General features: G+C 35.8%; 1 protein-coding gene across 1 annotated transcript in view; it reads right to left on the bottom strand.

Annotated features, from left to right (window-relative positions):
- Positions 1-18,613, bottom strand: part of LOC145269260 (RING finger protein 215-like) — a 121,142-nt gene that overhangs the window by 67,541 nt on the left and 34,988 nt on the right. The window contains exons 2-5 of the mRNA XM_080124883.1: positions 15,302-15,460; positions 13,960-14,031; positions 11,567-11,652; positions 1,592-1,646 (exon numbers count right to left, since the gene is read on the bottom strand). Of these exons, the coding sequence (XP_079981009.1) occupies positions 1,592-1,646; positions 11,567-11,652; positions 13,960-14,031; positions 15,302-15,460 (372 nt within the window). The remainder of the gene's footprint in view (positions 1-1,591; positions 1,647-11,566; positions 11,653-13,959; positions 14,032-15,301; positions 15,461-18,613) is intronic.

The raw sequence follows: 18,613 nt of genomic DNA on the forward strand, positions 1-18,613 counted from the left end.
TTGCGTAAAAAGGTTATAGAAAACACAAACCTCTTTCTATATATATCCATGTATGCGTATATATATTTGTTTAAAAAATTTTGCCTACCAAACTCCTCGGTCAGTTTTTGGTTTACGGGCATGAAACTTAATATATAGAGTATTCAAACCCATGCGAAACTTTGTGTTTTAGCCTGGGAAAATTGGTGCAAAAGTGTGAAAATTGAAGAAATGGAATTTGCCAAATGGAATGATGGCATTACGAATATGCATGCATTATTTCATGTTTTAATTTTTAGCCTTGCAGTAAACATGTCTTCATAGGTCAGGTATTAACGTTAAAGGAAAAAGTAAATCGTAAGCTAAACGTTTTGGTTTCGATTCTCGGTGGTGGTACATGAGTCCTTTCCTTTTTTAAACATTTTAAATAAATATTATATATTGGGTCCAATATAATATTATAGTAAATACGAAATCTGAATTAATCAAAATATATTTAAGCATATTTTCCGGGAAATGCCGGGCGGCCTGCTAGTGTGTGTGTGTGTGTGTGTGTGTGTGTGTATATACATATATATATATATATATTTTTTTTTGGGGGGGGGGAGACCTGGACCACATACAGGAGGCACGTAAAAACCCTGGAGACGTACCACCAAAGTTGCCTCCGAAAAATCCTCAGAATTTGTTGGAAGGACCGACGCACCAACACCAGCGTCCTGAGTGAGGCTGACATTCCCACTATCACCGCTACTGTTGCTCAACGCCAGCTCAGATGGATTGGTCATGTTGTCCGAATGCCGGATCTCCGCCTCCCAAAACAGATTTTCTACTCTCAGCTTGTTGAGGGAAAGCGTGCCCAGGGTGGCCAAAAGATGAGGTATAAGGACAACATCAAAGCAAATCTAAAGCGGTTCCACATGGACTTTGAGACATGGGAGGACGTGGCTGGGAGCAGGTTGGCATGGAGGAGCGCTGTCCACGAAGGTGCTGCGCTTTATAGTAGTGACCTAAATCAAGCTGCTGAGGATAAACGCAAGCACAGAAAGGACAGATTATCAACCAGACACACCCAACCCCACCCCACCACCACTACCTTTATCTGCCCAAATTGCACAAGACAAATTGGGTCTAGGATTGGGCTCTATGCTCACTTGAGGACCCACAGAAGCCACAACGGAGGACAGTCTTACTCGGACACGAGTGACCGCCGATAATGATGATGATATATATATATATATGTGTGTGTGTATGTTGATGAATACATAACTCTGTTTCTTTTTATTTCTCTCTCTCATATATATATATATATATATACACACACGTGCAGACACATATTTGGAAGTTTGTTTGATTATAGTTTTTGAAGAAAAACACTGATGAAAACATTATTTTGCAAAAAAAGGGGCAGTAAATGTTTAAAAGAAATCAGAGTTAACTCCCTTGTTTTAAAGATGAATCCTCACTAAAAACATTTTTTTGAAGATTTTGAAGAAGCGAATAGCATTTTCCTATTCTTTAACGTGTTACACCGATCTGTCCAACAAACTGATGAATCAGAATAAAAAAAATTCAAAACTTCTCTTTTAAAGAAATCAGCAAACAGACTTACCTGCAGATCAAAGTACGATTCGTTAAACATAATCTTCGCTTTGGCTTTTAATTTACTGAAAGTAAAATAAAAAAGAAATTATGAAATATTTTAATAATTTTTTCTTTATTTTTAGCCACCTTAATAATATTTTTCTCTGTATGTGTGTGTGTGTGTGTATATATATATAATTATTCAGAATAGTGAAATACAATAAATCTACTGGTGTGCAAATCCAAATATTTTTCCTCCGAGGAGATGTATAAACATCGAAAACTCATAGGTTAAGGAAATATATTTTACTACGTTGTCTGATCTAGCTGAAAGTTTGCATGTGCAATGATTTATATCTCTACAGGTTATGTGGCAAATTACAGCTCTGAACTAATTGTGGTTTCTGTTTTACAGGTGTTTGAACTGAGTCAGGTGTGAAATGAAGCCTGTTGAATGTCGAGAAGTGATCTGGTTTTTGTATTTGAAAGGACACATACCACAGGAGACTTTTGATGAAATGAAAGAAACTTATGGTGATAATGCCCCATCATATGACCTTGTAAAACGCTGGCATCATGAATTCAAACATGGCCGGAAGTCTGTGGAAACAGCTCCCAGACCTGGTTGCACCCCCCCCCCTTCTGCCATTGAAGAGGCATCTATCCGTCAAGTTGAGGCTGCCATTTTGGAAGATCGGCGCATTACTATTCGCCAAATAGCCCAAGATGTCAAGATTAGTACAGGGTCTGTGGAAACTATCATTCATGACCATTTGCATATGCATAAGGTGTCTGCCAGATGGATTCACAGGTTGCTCACACCATTCCAGAAGCGAGAACGCATTGAGTGCTCAAGGATGAATTTGGAGATATACCAAGAAGATGAGTCAAAGTTTTTCAAAAGACTGATTACACAGGATGAAACCTGGGTCCATCACTATGATCCAGAGACTAAAGCCCAGTCAATGCAGTGGAAGCACTTGGACTCACCACCTCCAGAGAAGGTAAGTGTGCAGCCCTCTGCTGGCAAGGTCATGCTCACAGTCTTCTGGGACCAGGACGGAGTAGTGATGACAGATTTCCTGGCAAAGGGTAACACAATTACAGGAGCCTATTATGCTTCATTTTTGAGGAAATTAAGGGAAGCTATCAAAATCAAGAGGCGGGGCAAGATCAGCAAAGGTACCCTCCTCCTGCAGGACAACGCTCCGGTCCACAACTCGCATGTCGCCAGATCAGAAGCATGGGCGTGTGGTTATGAAATCCTCCCTATCCTCCCTACTCTCCAAACCTTGCACCCTCTGACTTTAACCTCTTCCAAGCCATGAAGTTGTTTTTGAAAGGAAAGCGTTTCCCACATGATGCAGCCTTGATTTCTGAAGTCACGTCATGGTTGGAGCACCAACCTGAGGTGTTCTACAAAAACGGTCTCAAGAGCTGCATCAAACGATGGGAGAAATGCATAGCTCTGGGTGGTTTCTATGTAGAGAACGACTAATAACTGTGTAAAAGTTTCGTTGCTTTACTGCTATGGGAAGTGGGTCAGGAGCATTACTTATTGCCCGTCCCTCGTATACTGTATACTTTGTCTTGCATGCAATAAAATTTCTATATTTGAAATTTAACCTTTTCAAATCACAAATTTTAAATTCCTAAATCATGATATATATGATGGTAAAGAAATAAAAAGGAACAAACCGAGTTAGGTGTTCATCATATTTTCGAGATTTCCTCTGTTTGAAATTAAGAAAACAAAAACAAATGACGTTTCTGAATTTTTGAGATGAGGATTGGTTATTTGTATTATTATTAATCGGACAACTATTCTCATCTTGAGTGTGATTTTTACAACGTTTCAGTCGATATAACCTCCAACCTTCTTCAGGTGTATCTTGTCGAACTCGGGAATGTTTCTGTCGAACTCGGGAATTTCAACGGAATTTCGAGCGGAAACCTTTATTTTCTTCATGGGTATAAAAAAAAAAAAATCATTAATATATATACAAGTAAGGTTTGTATTACTGTACACATAGATTCGAAAAAGTTGTCAAAAAACAAATATATAACAAATAAATGTTATCAAAGGCAAGATAAGTTACTTTTCTACCAAACTGGATATATTTTTTGTGTTTTTATTCAATGTAACATGTTTATGCAGCTCAAAAAACATACAGTGTTTACCGATGTATTGGAAAATTCAAGATGGCGTCTCACATCCTCTTTAACACCGTAAGTTTGGGAAAAGGTGTTATAAATAAAAAACTATACAAAATACTATTAAAAACCCGCCGAATATATGTCAACCTATGTCACGGTAACATATATCGAGCGAGTTTTTAACAGTATTTTAACCGGTTTTTTATTTATAACACCTTTTCCCAAACTTACCGTGTTAAAGAGAGAATCAGACGCCATCTTGAATGTTCCAATACATCGGTAAACACTGTATGGTTTTCGAGCTGAATAAATATGTTACATTGAATAAAAACACGAAAAATATATCCAGTTTGGTAGAAAAGTAACTTATCTTGCCTTTGATAACATTTATTTGTTATATATTTGTTTTTTGACAACTTTTTCGAATCTATGTGTACAGTAATACAAACCCACAAGTAATAAGTATAGAGATAGATATACATTAATATATAGTAATAATTAGTAATAAAATGGTGATACTTACAACTAAAAATACAAAAGTAGGTTTAAGCCTCCTAAAATTCGTACTAGAATTGTCCGCAAGGACCCGGGGCACCGTGGTTAGAATACTGGGAAAAATCAATTGTAAAAGTGATATTCTCCTGAAGGTTGAAGGTTCAATCCTCAGTGTGGGCGACCGAAATATACATCTGCGAATTACTTAGGACCCCTATCCAGTCATGGCTGATGGATCAAGAGCATGCTACCCCTGTGAAGTAAATAAAGGGTTCCGCTCGAAATTCCGTCCAAATTCCCGCGTTTGACAAGATACACCTGAAGACGGTCGGAGGTTATATCGACTGAAACGTTGTGAAAATCACACTCAAGATGGGAACAGTAGTCCGATTAATAATGATACGTATAACCAGTACAAATATTTAAAATATTTTCCACGTGCAAAGTGGGACGCTGTTCTATTTCAGAAACGGAAAAAGACGTTGGAAATTCAAAAAAGGAGGGGAGCTTGCATTGTTAAAGAGAGGGAGATTTTTAATAACGTAACGTCATATAGCCGTTAATGTTTTTAAAAGATATAAACACAGTTAACATTCTTGTTAGTTGTTATATATGTGTGTGTGTGTGTGTGTGTACTATAATAATTCTCCCAGTTCCAAATATCAAGTTTTCTCAGTTGGTCATTTATTACTTTTCAAAAGGTATCCATTGCAATATTGTTTCGTATTGCGACTAACAAGTCTGTAAAATTATGTTATTGCTGCATGTTTAGTCACGTACTTTTCAGGTGTTGAACAACTTACATGGTTCTCATTTACAACGTTACAATCAATGTTCTTCAGATGCTTCACTTCCATTTCTTGTTCTCTTTCGGTGGAGGATCAGTTCTTCACGACTGAGACAATTTTTTATTTTTGTACCTTTTCTCCACGTTAAAAAACGACCCTGGTGTCTAACTCTGTCCCGTGGGGAGGCATAGTAAATAGGTACAATCAATAAAAAGGCATTCATTTCAAAATTTACAAAATTTATATAAAAAAAGATTTTCTAATCCATTACAATTGTACGTTTCAAGTAAATGATTAACCTATATATACCCCACTCTTTATCTGTGCTCAAACCTAAACCTAGATTCCATAAACAAAAAGTTCTTTCTTAGAACTACGTATCTGTGGAACTCTCTCCTGCTTCCCTGCTGACTACAATATGGTCATCTTCAAGTCTAATGTAAACAAGTACTTGATGAACCATCCCTTTAAATAACCCAATTTACCAAATTTTCACTATTAACGATTACTACGATATTGTCCCATTGACTACTGTACACTCATTAACTCTTTTCTCTTATCCTTCAGTAGCCCCTAGCCCTTGATAAGTGGTGGCCAAGATATTTGTAAATAAAAAAATAAAAAAATCACCATTTGGATGTTGGGAATACAATTTATACGACAAATCAATACATTTTTCCATCAGATCCCACTCTACCAATATCTATCTATATATCTAGTGAAAGTGTCTGTCTGTCTGTCCGTACAATTACTGTCTGTCTCTACACAATACCTGTCAATTTTCAGTCTACAGCCTCGAGATTTGATATACAGGATATTGAGATTTGGGAAAATCTTTGTAATCGGTTTTCAGCCCGAAATTTGGCTGTTAAGGGGTCAAAGTTCAACGATTTGACCTTTGAGAACTCTACCAAACTCCTCCGACAATTTTGGGTATAAACAGCTGAAATTTTAGATATAGGTTCCTTGGACATGGATGTACCTTAATAACTTGATTTGAGTCCAAAACAATAAATGTTAAGGGACCATAATAGGGGTCAAAGTTTTAAAAAATTTTACCTCTGCGGTCTCTACCAAATTATTCAGACACTTTCTGGTCTAAACATTTGAAATTTTACATAAAGGGTATTCAGAGATAGGGCAAGCTTTTTAATCGGTTTGGATGGAAAATTTGAGCTACCAATATATAAATGTATGTATGTTCGCATGTCTGCCTAAAACTTTCGACAGAGGTGACGGATTTTCATAAGTTCAATATTGTTTTGAAGCTTGACCTTTCAGACGACAAATATCGAAAAATTGGCTAAAAACATCAATTTCTTCACCTTTAACTGAGCATTTTTCTACAGGGAGGGGTCGCTTTTTTCGCCGATATTTTCAAAAGTCATCCCCTGTTTTCGATTGTCTAGCCTTAATTTAAACCTACATCACTTCCGGTTTCGCGGTGGTCGTGACAGCAAAGATGTCACTTTTTTTTTTTTTTTGTTCAACATACATCTCCAAACACCCGGGCAACGCCGGGCTCCCAGGTTACTATATCTATAAAAGTGAAATTGTCTCTGTGTGCCTGTCTGTGTACATTTCCCTACCAAACTACTCTGTCAATTTTCAATCTACAGACTTGAGATTTTACATAAGGGGTATTGAGATTTAGGAAAATCTTTTAATTGGTTTTCTGCCAGAAATTTGGCTGTCAAGGGGTCAATGTTCAACAATTTGATCTTTGAAAACTCTACCAAACAACTCTGCCAATTTTGAGTCTAAACACTTGAAATTCTAGATGTAGGTTCCTTGGACATGGATCAAACTTTTTAACTTAATTTGAACCCAAAACAATAAATGTTAAGGGGTCAAAATTAGGGTCAAAGTTTTTAAAAATTTCACATCTCAGCCAATTTTTGGTTTAAACATGAAATTTTACATAAAGCAAGCTTTTTAATCAGTTTTTGGACGAAAATTTGGCTGCCAAGAGGTCAAAGCTGAAAGAGTTGACCTTTGCAGACTCTACCTAACTCCTCCGCCAATTTTGGGTCTAAACACTTGAAATTTTAGATGTAGGTTACCTGGACATGAGTCCAACTTTTTAATATATATATAATATATATATATATATATATATATATATATATATATAAAGCTGAATGTCTGCGTGTGTGTGTGTGTCTGGTCACGAATAGGCTCCTATATGGTTGACTATTTTAAAAAACTGATTACATATAATGATAGACGTATCGAAACACAGGAATGGGTATGTTTGATCTGGAAGAACGGTGGTTCATTAAAATTGTGGGGTCGGCGTTCGCGCCTGGTCCACAAAGTATGGAAATAAAAAATTTAAAAATTTTTAAAAAATGTTTACAAGTGTTTTTGATATAGATGTACATAAGAATTCTTTGATAAGTATGTTTTAACTTAAATAGGGATGGTATAATAAAATTGTGGGGTCTGCGTTCGTGCCTGGTATCCATAGAATGGAAATAGGCACAAACTTTAATAAAGACTTTTCATATCTATCTGCATAAGTATACTTTGATAATTATGTTTCAGTTTGAAGAAATATGGTATAATAAAATTATAGGGTGTTCGTTCGCACCTGACCTCCATAGAATGGAAATATGTCACAAAGTTTAACAAAGTTTTTTAATATATATCTACAGAATATTGTGATAAGTGTTTCAATGTGAACAGGTATGGTATAATAAATTATGGGGTTTATCTATTTTATTTTTACTTTCATCATATGTTGCTTTGGTTTTGATACCCCCAAATTCGAAGCCATCTGTTTACAACTCTTCCTTTTCATAACTAATCATACTTTCCTAAATCAGAGTCCATTTTCTGTAGGTTGTTTTTGAACCCAGTCAACGACGGGTACTTTTGCTAGTATATATATATATATATATATATATATATACTAACACATAAAGTTATGAACAGTACATAGGGCCCGAGCAAAGCTGGGCTGAATTGATATCAATACGACTGGTACCGCGATAATTACTGCAAGAGAAGCAAGACAACATCGCTCCAGTCTTGGGGGAGTTTTGCGGCTTTCCAGACACGGATGAAAATTTGGTAGAGGGTTGGGGCCAATACATCTGAAGCATGTTTGAAGATCTTCTCCATGTAGTCATAACATGTATGCACATGTGTAGCTTAAATTTTTGTATAAATAAAAATGTGTACTAATATATAGCTCTTTATTGTTTTTCAGTTTCAGCGTCTAAGATTTAATCCGTAGTGTGTGCGCCGTGTCATAAGAAATTTCCAGGTTGGTATCTGGAGGCGCATTTAATTCATTTGGGAGAGATGAACCCCTAGTCTTAGTTAAGATATGCATCTAGGAGAAGGTAACTCTGATGACGTCGGCAGCAGGACGTTGGATGGTGATGGAGAAGGATGAATCTCTAGAAGATCAACGGTTCTATCGTATTAAGAGTTACGTTATTCGACTGCACCTATGCGGATGATCCAAAGACAATGGATAGGTGCAAACAGGCGAGTCAGATGCCACTGTGCTGGGGAAGGTAATGGCAACCCACCCCATGTATTCTACCAAGTTCAAAATCATGTGATGTCTTCAGAGCAATTGAACGAACAATGGAGAACACTAACTTTGATTTTATCCACGGCACGAACAATGCCACAACGCAAGAAGGATTATTATTGTACTAAGAGTTCTCACACAGACCATCATCAGAGATTACTCACTGTTAACAACCGTTGGTGTTCCCTGGAGACTGAGTGAGAACAAGTCTCCCCAGATTTTCAGTACTCTCCACCACTTTTGATTAACTTTACGAATGAATTTGCATTATCACAACAGTCGCTTGACATTAATTCCTCATTGGCTATGACCATTGGTTTTCATTGGAACTTGAGTGGCAACAAGCCTCTCCAAGGTCCCAATCATCTTTGCACTCATCCAGTGGTGGTCTGGTTAGTGTTTTCTCTCCTTGGTTTTTTCCATCTCCTTTCATTCTTCATGATTATTTGGTGTGGTGCTCGTCAATGTCAACACGAGTTTATTGGGGGGGGGGGAGACATATTTTTTTTTTTTTTACATTTTCACCCCAAACAAGGCACATTGCCACTTAGGGGACTACTATCAGGGACCTAAGTTGCAGGGGTACTATGTAGGGAGTTTAGCAGCAAGATGTCTGTTCACATTACACTTGAACTTCTGCATGTCAGTACAGCTGGGAAAGCAGGAAACCGAAAGAGAATTCCAAAGTCTAGAAGTTCTGGGGAAGAAGCTGTCAGAGTAGAAGGCTTTCCTACATCTAGGGATCTCTACTGTGTAGGGGTGGAACTTTGATTCAAAATATTTCTTATTTGGTGGAATTTCCACAGGTCCTGCTAGTTATTATTGTTACAATCACGTTGACACACCGGTTCTCACCAGATCAGTAAAAGTAAGCAATGATGAGCCTGGCCAGTACTAGATGGGTGACCATTTGGGAAAACTAGGCACTGTGTGTACCGTGCCAAGTCATAAGAAATTTCCAGGTTGGTATCTGGAGGCGCATTTAATTCATTTGGGAGAGATGAACCCCTAGTCTTAGTTAAGATATGCATCTAGGAGAAGGTAACTCTGATGACGTCAGCAGCAGGACGTTGGATGGTGATGGAGGAGGATGAATTTCTAGCAGATCAACGGTTCTATGGTTTTAAGAGTTACGTTATTCGACTGCACCTATGCGGATGATCTAAGGACAACGGATAGGTGCAAACAGGCGAGTCAGATGCCACTGCGCTGGGGAAGGTAATGGCAACCCACCTCATGTATTCTGCCAAGTTCAAAATCATGTGACATCTTCAAAGGAATCGGACCAACAATGGACCAAAGCTTATGATTTCACCTATGGCATGAACATGCTATGATACGAGAAGAGGGGGCAGGGGCAGATGATGACAGAAAGAAAAAGTTGGAATCTGACGGGTTTTATGCAAAGTATAATAATTATACAATCTATATAATCAAGCCCAACTATCCGTGTATGAAAATTAAATTTATTGATTGGTCAGCTCGAGTGTGAACGCGATATCTTTTTATTAAAATGTTAGGTAAAAGTTAACAATACTTTGTATAATGAATAAAACCTATTAAAAAAATAATTAACATGTTTGTTTTTACTATAAATAAGAAAAAAAAAATAAAGAAGTGGTCCCTTTCTGGTGCTGCATGTGAGATGACACAACAAAAAATAGTGAAAAAATGATGAATGTGAAAATGTGTAGGGCCAACGTTGCCTTCACATTTTCACCAAATTTCAGAAAAATCTAATGGATGGAGCAAAAGTTATGGGGTAAAAAGTGTCATTTTTTGCAATTTTTGGCATTTGTGACCCCTTTTGAGCTCCTGGGATCACCGAATCCCAGTGAAAATGGACAAACGGTGCATTTTCACGCCTTAAGATATAAGTATATTTAATTCAGTACCATGGAAAACCACTAGGCATACATATCAAGTTTTTGAGTAATATGAAAAAAAGAGCCCCAAAAAGGCATGTTTTTTTAGCTCTAAAAGTCCCAGAGGGATGCAAACCAGAATTTTGGCAAGGGTCACCTATACTGGATTTATATAAGAACAATGGCTTCCACATTTCAGCCAAGTTTCAGAAAAATCTAATGGATGGATCAAAAGTTATGGGGTAAAACGTGTCATTTTTTACCATTTTGAAGCATTTTTGACCTCTTTTGAGTCCCTGGGGACGCAACAGGAATTTTCGCAAAAAAAAAAAAAAATGTTTTTTTATTTAATGCAATACAATTTGTGGCAAAATTTCAGTAAAAACTAACGGACGGTTATCTGTCAACCGTCCAGAACAACAGACGCACAGATGCACAGATGGCCGCATGGACGTCACTGAAAACATAGGTCCCTCTCTGATAAATCGGGGGACCAATAATTACAAAGCTTGGTAAAGGTTTTCAGGTAATGGACGCTTTTAGCGTCTTAAATGAGCGTTTTCAAATTACGATATATTTTAATTAAAATGTTAGTTGAAAGTAAAGTGGTTAAGCAGCGAGGCAAAATGATCACTCCAACGTTAGAGGCGCTCATTGTGATAAGCTCGCCTTGTTGATTGAAGATTACTTTATTGCTGCCTCCGAATCACTTACTGACGAGGCTTCCTCCATGTTTTCGGCAATTTTCTGGCAGTAAATGTTGCGATCATCTCTCGCAGCCCGGAGGGGGGGGGGGTACGAGCAAAACATACCTTTTCATATCTTCTTCGTGTTTGGTTTGGTTTAGTTGTTTTGTAAAGGAAAATTGTTTGGATTATTTGGATTCCTCAGGCTACCATTATCATCTTTAGTGTGATTTTCACAACGTTTCGGTCGATGTAACCTCCGACCTTCTTCAGGTGCATCTGAAACATTGTGAAAAATCACACTCAAGATGAGAGCGGTAGTCCGATGAATCCAAAGAATACAAATAACTAATCCTCATCTCAAAAAATTAGAAACGTCGGGAAATTGTTTTTGATTTTGGCTTTGCAGAACATGATTGAGTTTTGCAAAGGTAAAGTAAAAAAAAATATCAATGTCTGACTTACCATCCTTGAGTTGTAAGGAATGTGGTGACGTTGTTGACAACCTCTAGAATAATAATCGGACGGAAGAAAACCTGGGACACATCCAACTGGAAGCAGAATGTGAAAATGAAAAGGAGAGAAAAAAAATTATAAATTTTAACATCAATAACCATACGTGAACATTGTAGAAACCTAAATATGTTAGTGGAAACACACAAAAACTATTTGTTTCTGTATTGTTAAATATTGAGGTGGATAGGTTTGCTAGTAGATATTACTTCAGATAAACAGGCAATAGTAATTTTTTTTATCTTTAAACTTACAATTATTTGATCATTAACTTTTATCCTCGAGTGGCTTTTGGATCACTCTGATATACCGGTTCTCGACAGATCACCGAAGTTAAGCAATGATGAGCCTGGCCAGTACTAGATGAGGGACCATTTGAGAAGACTAGGCGCTGCATGTACCATGCTGAGTCATAGAAAATTCCAATTTGGCATCTGGAGGCGCGTTTAACTCACTGGGGGAGATGCACTCCTGAATCCAGACGGAAAGCAACAGGAAACTACCGTCTTTATTGGTCTTCCTGAGATTACCATGGCTGTACAATTTGGAGAGCTATGGTCGCCAACGCTGCTAAAACAGCAGGGCCACTAGTGAGTGAGTGGCTTTTGGATGATATGTGATGACATATTAGTATTAAAAAATATAGGGGTCGCACTCCACAAAGATTAGACAATAAGATTAAACAACATACTGTGGTTGGATAAAATCATAGAAAAACCAAGTTTCACCGTCTACCCAACACTCATTAACCCTTATCATTGAGTGGCTTTTGGGTTTAGATAAGCAGTGAGCCCTAATACAAAAAAAAATTGGTTTTCTGATAGCAGCCTTCCTATGAAATCCAGCCTCAGTAAACAATTTTTTGTTGAAATGGGATTACCCAGATAATTGTCAAGCTCTATTGTAATTTTCAGTGCCATGGTTTTGTGCTCTTTTTTCACAATTCTTACAAGAGCTCTACAATCTTTTTCAGACAGCTTTGGCTTCCTTCCAGAATTTTGTTCAGAGGACAATGTTTTCCTATCTTTTTCATAGGCTGTCATCACCTTCAAGACAATTCCTTTCGATATGGCAATCATGTCAATCACTTATGTTATCGTACAGAGTGAAACGATAAAATTGTCGCCTTAGAAAAGACTAGATGATTCCATTTCCGTTTGATGAAAACCGTTTTTTGGGGGTTTTTTTTGTTGCAGAGCATCTGCTAGTTGGCCAGTTGTGTACAAATCCCAACAGCGATAGGAGCCTTCTATCGTGTCTGAAAGTGATACAATGTTAAATGAGCGAAATCGGAAATGTGCCACTGTACAGCTCATTGTCTCTACCGATCCATGTTATGATAACAGGACCATTGCCAGCACCCTCAAAATGCACATCCGAACGATCCAATGCATGAGAGCACAGCTCAACAAAGTTTCCTGCCACGGTTATGGTCTTTGGTGTGGTTTCAAGTGAGGGCCACATCATGCCACCTCACATCTTCAAAGTCTGCTTGAAAGTCAACACCAAAGTGTACCTGGATGTGCTGAAGAGTGTCGTGATCCCCTGGTGCAATCAGGTGGCAGACCCTGGATATAGCAGCAGGATTCAGCGCTGGCCCACGTCCAAAGAAATCTAGGCTTGGCTTCAGAAGAAATGCTACAACTTTGTACCCTTCTCTCACTGCCACCCCCTTCTTCCCCCTCCCCCGATTGGAACCCACTGGACTATTTTTTTTTTGGTCATATGTCAAGAATATTACCAACATGACCTCTCACAACATTAAAGCCAGACTAATCACTGCCATCTGCTAAGTATTCACCGAGCTTCCGCTGGCGCTTGTGGAAAAGGCATGTTCCTAGTTCCGGACCCGTATGGAGGCAGGGACTGAGGCTGAATGCGGCTACATTGAATAGATGTCAGCTCTACTACATAATCAAGTTACCTGAATTGATTTTTGCAACAAAAATTTTAAAATAAAGCTGTAGTGTTGTTTTCTTTAGGGTGACGATTTTATCGTTTTACCCTGTATTGCATTTTAGGTCAGAAGTGACTGTCAATCATAGAAGGGCGCTTCCTTAAAATAAGATTCATTTAAATTTTAGTAGGGATCGGAGCACAGGAAGCTTCTCTGTAGATTAGGACATGGTCGGTTTCAAATCCAATATAAACAAAATTTTGTCTGCTAAGTAATAATAGTTAGTTCATAATATCAATCAATGTTAATACGCTCATAGTGTTCCTCATCTTTGGCTAGTAATCATTTTAGTCTCATTGACCTTTATCCTTGAGTGACTTTTGGCCTCGATATTACCCAATAGGAAATAAAAAAGAAAACAATAAAAATTTTTTTTTAAATTCCTTACCTCTCTGAGAATTTTTGGATTAAGGGTCAATAAGATAATAGCCGATGCCCCTAACATAAGAGCACGTTTGACCTGGAAAACAAACAGAAGATGCATAAAATATAAATATATGATCACTCTCAGTGGGGGAAGGACACACTCCTAAGCATTACCTCCTTTGAAAGGGGGATTGGTTTATTGCGGATCACAACAGCTTTTGCAATTGCTAAGAATGCCCTCTTTTTTTTTTTTTGCTAGACGATAAATTGTGGATGAAGATGAAATATTAAGAAGCAGTCCTCCCAGGCATTACTGCATCATTTAAGAGGTATGGTTATAGGCAATCACTTGAGATGTCACTACCGACAAACTCTGATGGATCTGATCACGGTTAATCTTGCACTCTGGGTTGATCTGTCTGATCGACAAGTCTTATGTGGAGTTCTTGGCGTCATTAGTTGTGGGTTCCATCAGCCGAAGAGTTCACACTGTATAAAATGGGTGACAGACACATTTTCTTACAGAAAATTTTTTTATTTTAATTTAAAGAAGGAGAATTTTTAACTCAAGATCTATTTTCGACAGAGCCGAAAGTCTAACTTTTTGCAACCATCTGCGACGATCATCTGATACCGTGAACATCTTTCTCTCATGACAAAAAGAAGATAGGGAGAAGAAGAGGGAGAGAGATAGGAACAGAGAGAGATAGAAAGAAAGGAAGAGAGAAAAAGATAGAGGGAGAGAGAGAGAATGGAAGAAGAAGAAGAAGAATAGAGAGAAATAGAAAGAGAGGAAGAGAGAGAGATAGAAAGAGAAGGGGAGAGAGCAGGAGAAAGAAAAAGAGAAGAGAGAAAAGAGAGAGAAGAATAGGGAAAGAGAGAGAAGGAGAAAGAGAGATATATAGATAGATACATATTAAAAATAAAGAGACTGAAATTTTGCACTTGTACCCTGATTGCTTTGACATAGTTGAAATTTTATAAACATCTGTCAACTTGACATTTCCAGACAAAAAAAAAAAAAAAAAAAAAAAAGCTCAGACTTGATTTTACTTGTCTCGGCTCAATGACAAGGAAATACAGGTATATTATTAGTCTACCGACCCACCACCTGTACACTATACAAATTGGTCTGCTACCTTTAAGTTTGGCCAACTGTCCTGACACCCATACATGTAGCCAAACTCCTTGCCGCCTTAACCTTTAATTGATCAGCCATGTTTAAGTTTTAAATACAATTTATCAAGTCGATCGGATTGATTGAATGATTGGTGTTCAAAAAATATAAAAATGATGTCAAAGTTATAGAGATTGTATTCCTTTCAAACAAAATAAAAGTTTTCTCAAGAAAAAAAAATACTGACCCTCTCCATAACAGACGAGCAGTTGGATTCTGTATCATTGTAATCAGCATCAGAAGAAGTCTCCGAATGGTACATAACAGCAATCCAGTCTTTTGGTAATTCCGATGCCGACTTTGAATCTTTCTGGCTTGATTTGCCATCTTTGCATTCTGGTTGCACCTGGAAACAAAATAAAACAAGGTATTTTTTGTAAAAAATGTTTTAATTGTATAAATGAATACAAACGTCTTTGCATTCTGGTTGCACCGGGAAACAAAATAAAACAAGGTATTTTTTGTAAAAAAAAAATGTTTTAATTGTATAAATGAATACAAACGTCTTTGCATTCTGGTTGCACCTGGAAACAAAATAAAACAAGGTATTTTTTGTAAAAAAAAAATGTTTTAATTGTATAAATGAATATAAACGTCTTTGCATTCTGGTTGCACCGGGAAACAAAATAAAACAAGGTATTTTTTGTAAAAAAAAATGTTTTAATTGTATAAATGAATATAAACGTCTTTGCATTCTGGTTGCACCTGGAAACAAAATAAAACAAGGTATTTTTTGTAAAAAAAAAATGTTTTAATTGTATAAATGAATATAAACGTCTTTGCATTCTGGTTGCACCTGGAAACAAAATAAAACAAGGTATTTTTTGTAAAAAAAAAATGTTTTAATTGTATAAATGAATATAAACGTCTTTGCATTCTGGTTGCACCGGGAAACAAAATAAAACAAGGTATTTTTTGTAAAAAATGTTTTAATTGTATAAATGAATATAAACGTCTTTGCATTCTGGTTGCACCTGGAAACAAAATAAAACAAGGTATTTTTTGTAAAAAAAAAATGTTTTAATTGTATAAATGAATACAAACGTCTTTGCATTCTGGTTGCACCTGGAAACAAAATAAAACAAGATATTTTTTGTAAAAAAAAAAATGTTTTAATTGTATAAATGAATACAAACGTCTTTGCATTCTGGTTGCACCTGGAAACAAAATAAAACAAGATATTTTTTGTAAAAAATGTTTTAATTGTATAAAGGAATATAAACGTCTTTGCATTCTGGTTGCACCTGGAAACAAAATAAAACAAGGTATTTTTTGTAAAAAAAAAAATGTTTTAATTGTATAAATGAATACAAACGTCTTTGCATTCTGGTTGCACCGGGAAACAAAATAAAACAAGATATTTTTTGTAAAAAAAAATGTTTTAATTGTATAAAGGAATATAAACGTCTTTGCATTCTGGTTGCACCGGGAAACAAAATAAAACAAGGTATTTTTTGTAAAAAATGTTTTAATTGTATAAATGAATATAAACGTCTTTGCATTCTGGTTGCACCTGGAAACAAAATAAAACAAGGTATTTTTTGTAAAAAAAAAATGTTTTAATTGTATAAATGAATACAAACGTCTTTGCATTCTGGTTGCACCGGGAAACAAAATAAAACAAGGTATTTTTTGTAAAAAAAAATGTTTTAATTGTATAAATGAATATAAACGTCTTTGCATTCTGGTTGCACCTGGAAACAAAATAAAACAAGGTATTTTTTGTAAAAAAAAAAATGTTTTAATTGTATAAATGAATACAAACGTCTTTGCATTCTGGTTGCACCGGGAAACAAAATAAAACAAGGTATTTTTTGTAAAAAATGTTTTAATTGTATAAATGAATTTTTTTTTTTAATTTATATTCCAGAAGAATTTTTTTTTTTTAATCTATATTCTAAAAGAATTTTTTTTTAATCTATATTCTAGAAGAATTTTTTTTTAAATCGAAAATATGAATATAAAAATTGTTCTTAAATGTTTCCATCCATAGCTTTTTTTTTTATTTATATTCCAGAAGATTTTTTTTTAATTTATATTCCAGAAGAATTTTTTTTTTAATTTATATTCCAGAAGAATTTTTTTTAATGTATATTCCAGAAGAATTTTTTTTTTAATTTATATTCCAGAAGAATTTTTTTTAATTTATATTCCAGAAGAATTTTTTTTTAATTTATATTCCAGAAGAATTTTTTTTTAATTTATATTCCAGAAGAATTTTTTCTTTAATTTATATTCCAGAAGAATTTTTTTTTTAATTTATATTCCAGAAAAATTTTTTTTTAATTTATATTCCAGAAGAATTTTTTTTTTAATTTATATTCTAGAAGAATTTTTTTTTTTAAATCGAAAAATATGAATATAAAAATTGTTCTTAAATGTTTCCATCCATAGCTTTGAGCTCCTGGAGGGGCATAGGCCATCCACAACTTTGTAGATGCTTTTGTAGTGAGGAGTTCTTTTTATTCAAGTGAGGGTGCTGGCCCCATGCCCAACCTTCCCAGAAGGTACATACAGCATCTAGCCTTCCCAAATGGTCACCCATCTGGTACTGGTTAGGTTCAACATTGCTTAACTTCTTTAAGCTCACTCAAGTTTTCTACTTCTTGCTAACAAAATGGTATCAACCACATTCGCACACCACCATCCACAGTCGAATGGTCAAGTTGAACATCTTGTGGACACCTTTAAAAGTGCCCTTTTAAAACTCAGGGGAGAAGGGACAACATCAGAAATACTAAAAACTTTCCTGACAAGCTATAGGGCCACACCAAACTCTAACACACCAAATGGTAGCTCACAAGCTGAATGCTTGATGAATCGGAAAATCCGCTTACATATCGATGTCCTACATATAAACACCCCGATTCACATGTTTTTCTTGTTTTGGATTTTATTTCAGGAAATATCTTCAATTTTAATGAAATAAACTTGTTTTCCTTGTCATACACACATATGAATAAATGCAAAAGTTTGTTTTTTTTCATTTATCGTACACACACACAGATATAAACTATAAAACCAGTTGCTGCTATTTAATTTGATAATACAACAGAATTTTGAAGAATTCTATATATAGTAGAGACAAATTTGAAGATAACTTTTTTAAACAGTTTATAATAAATATTCCATGTTATTCCTTTCTAATTTTGTAATCCTATTTTTTATATATATATGCAATAGTTTCGTTGATATTAACATTAATTAAAATGATTTAATAAAAAAAACAAGCCAAAGAGGACAAATAGTGGAGTGTTGATAGCAGAGAGAAAACATTGAAGTTGAGAATTTGCGTTATGGATTACGGTTTAAGTGAAGAGAAGTTCTGAACAGGACAAAAGCAACAAAGCCACTATCGACCTGATTGTCACAGATGTATCCCCGACTGGTATGAATAATACCTACTCATGCATGTATATATAAATTAACAAACTACAGATCAAAAATGAAATACTTATTTAGTATTTTAATGGTGAATACTCTGACGAACTGCAAGCAC

Source organism: Euprymna scolopes, chromosome 45 (assembly GCF_053919585.1).
Source record: "Euprymna scolopes isolate OS-2025 chromosome 45, ASM5391958v1, whole genome shotgun sequence".
NCBI classification, from domain to species: domain Eukaryota; kingdom Metazoa; phylum Mollusca; class Cephalopoda; order Sepiida; family Sepiolidae; genus Euprymna; species Euprymna scolopes.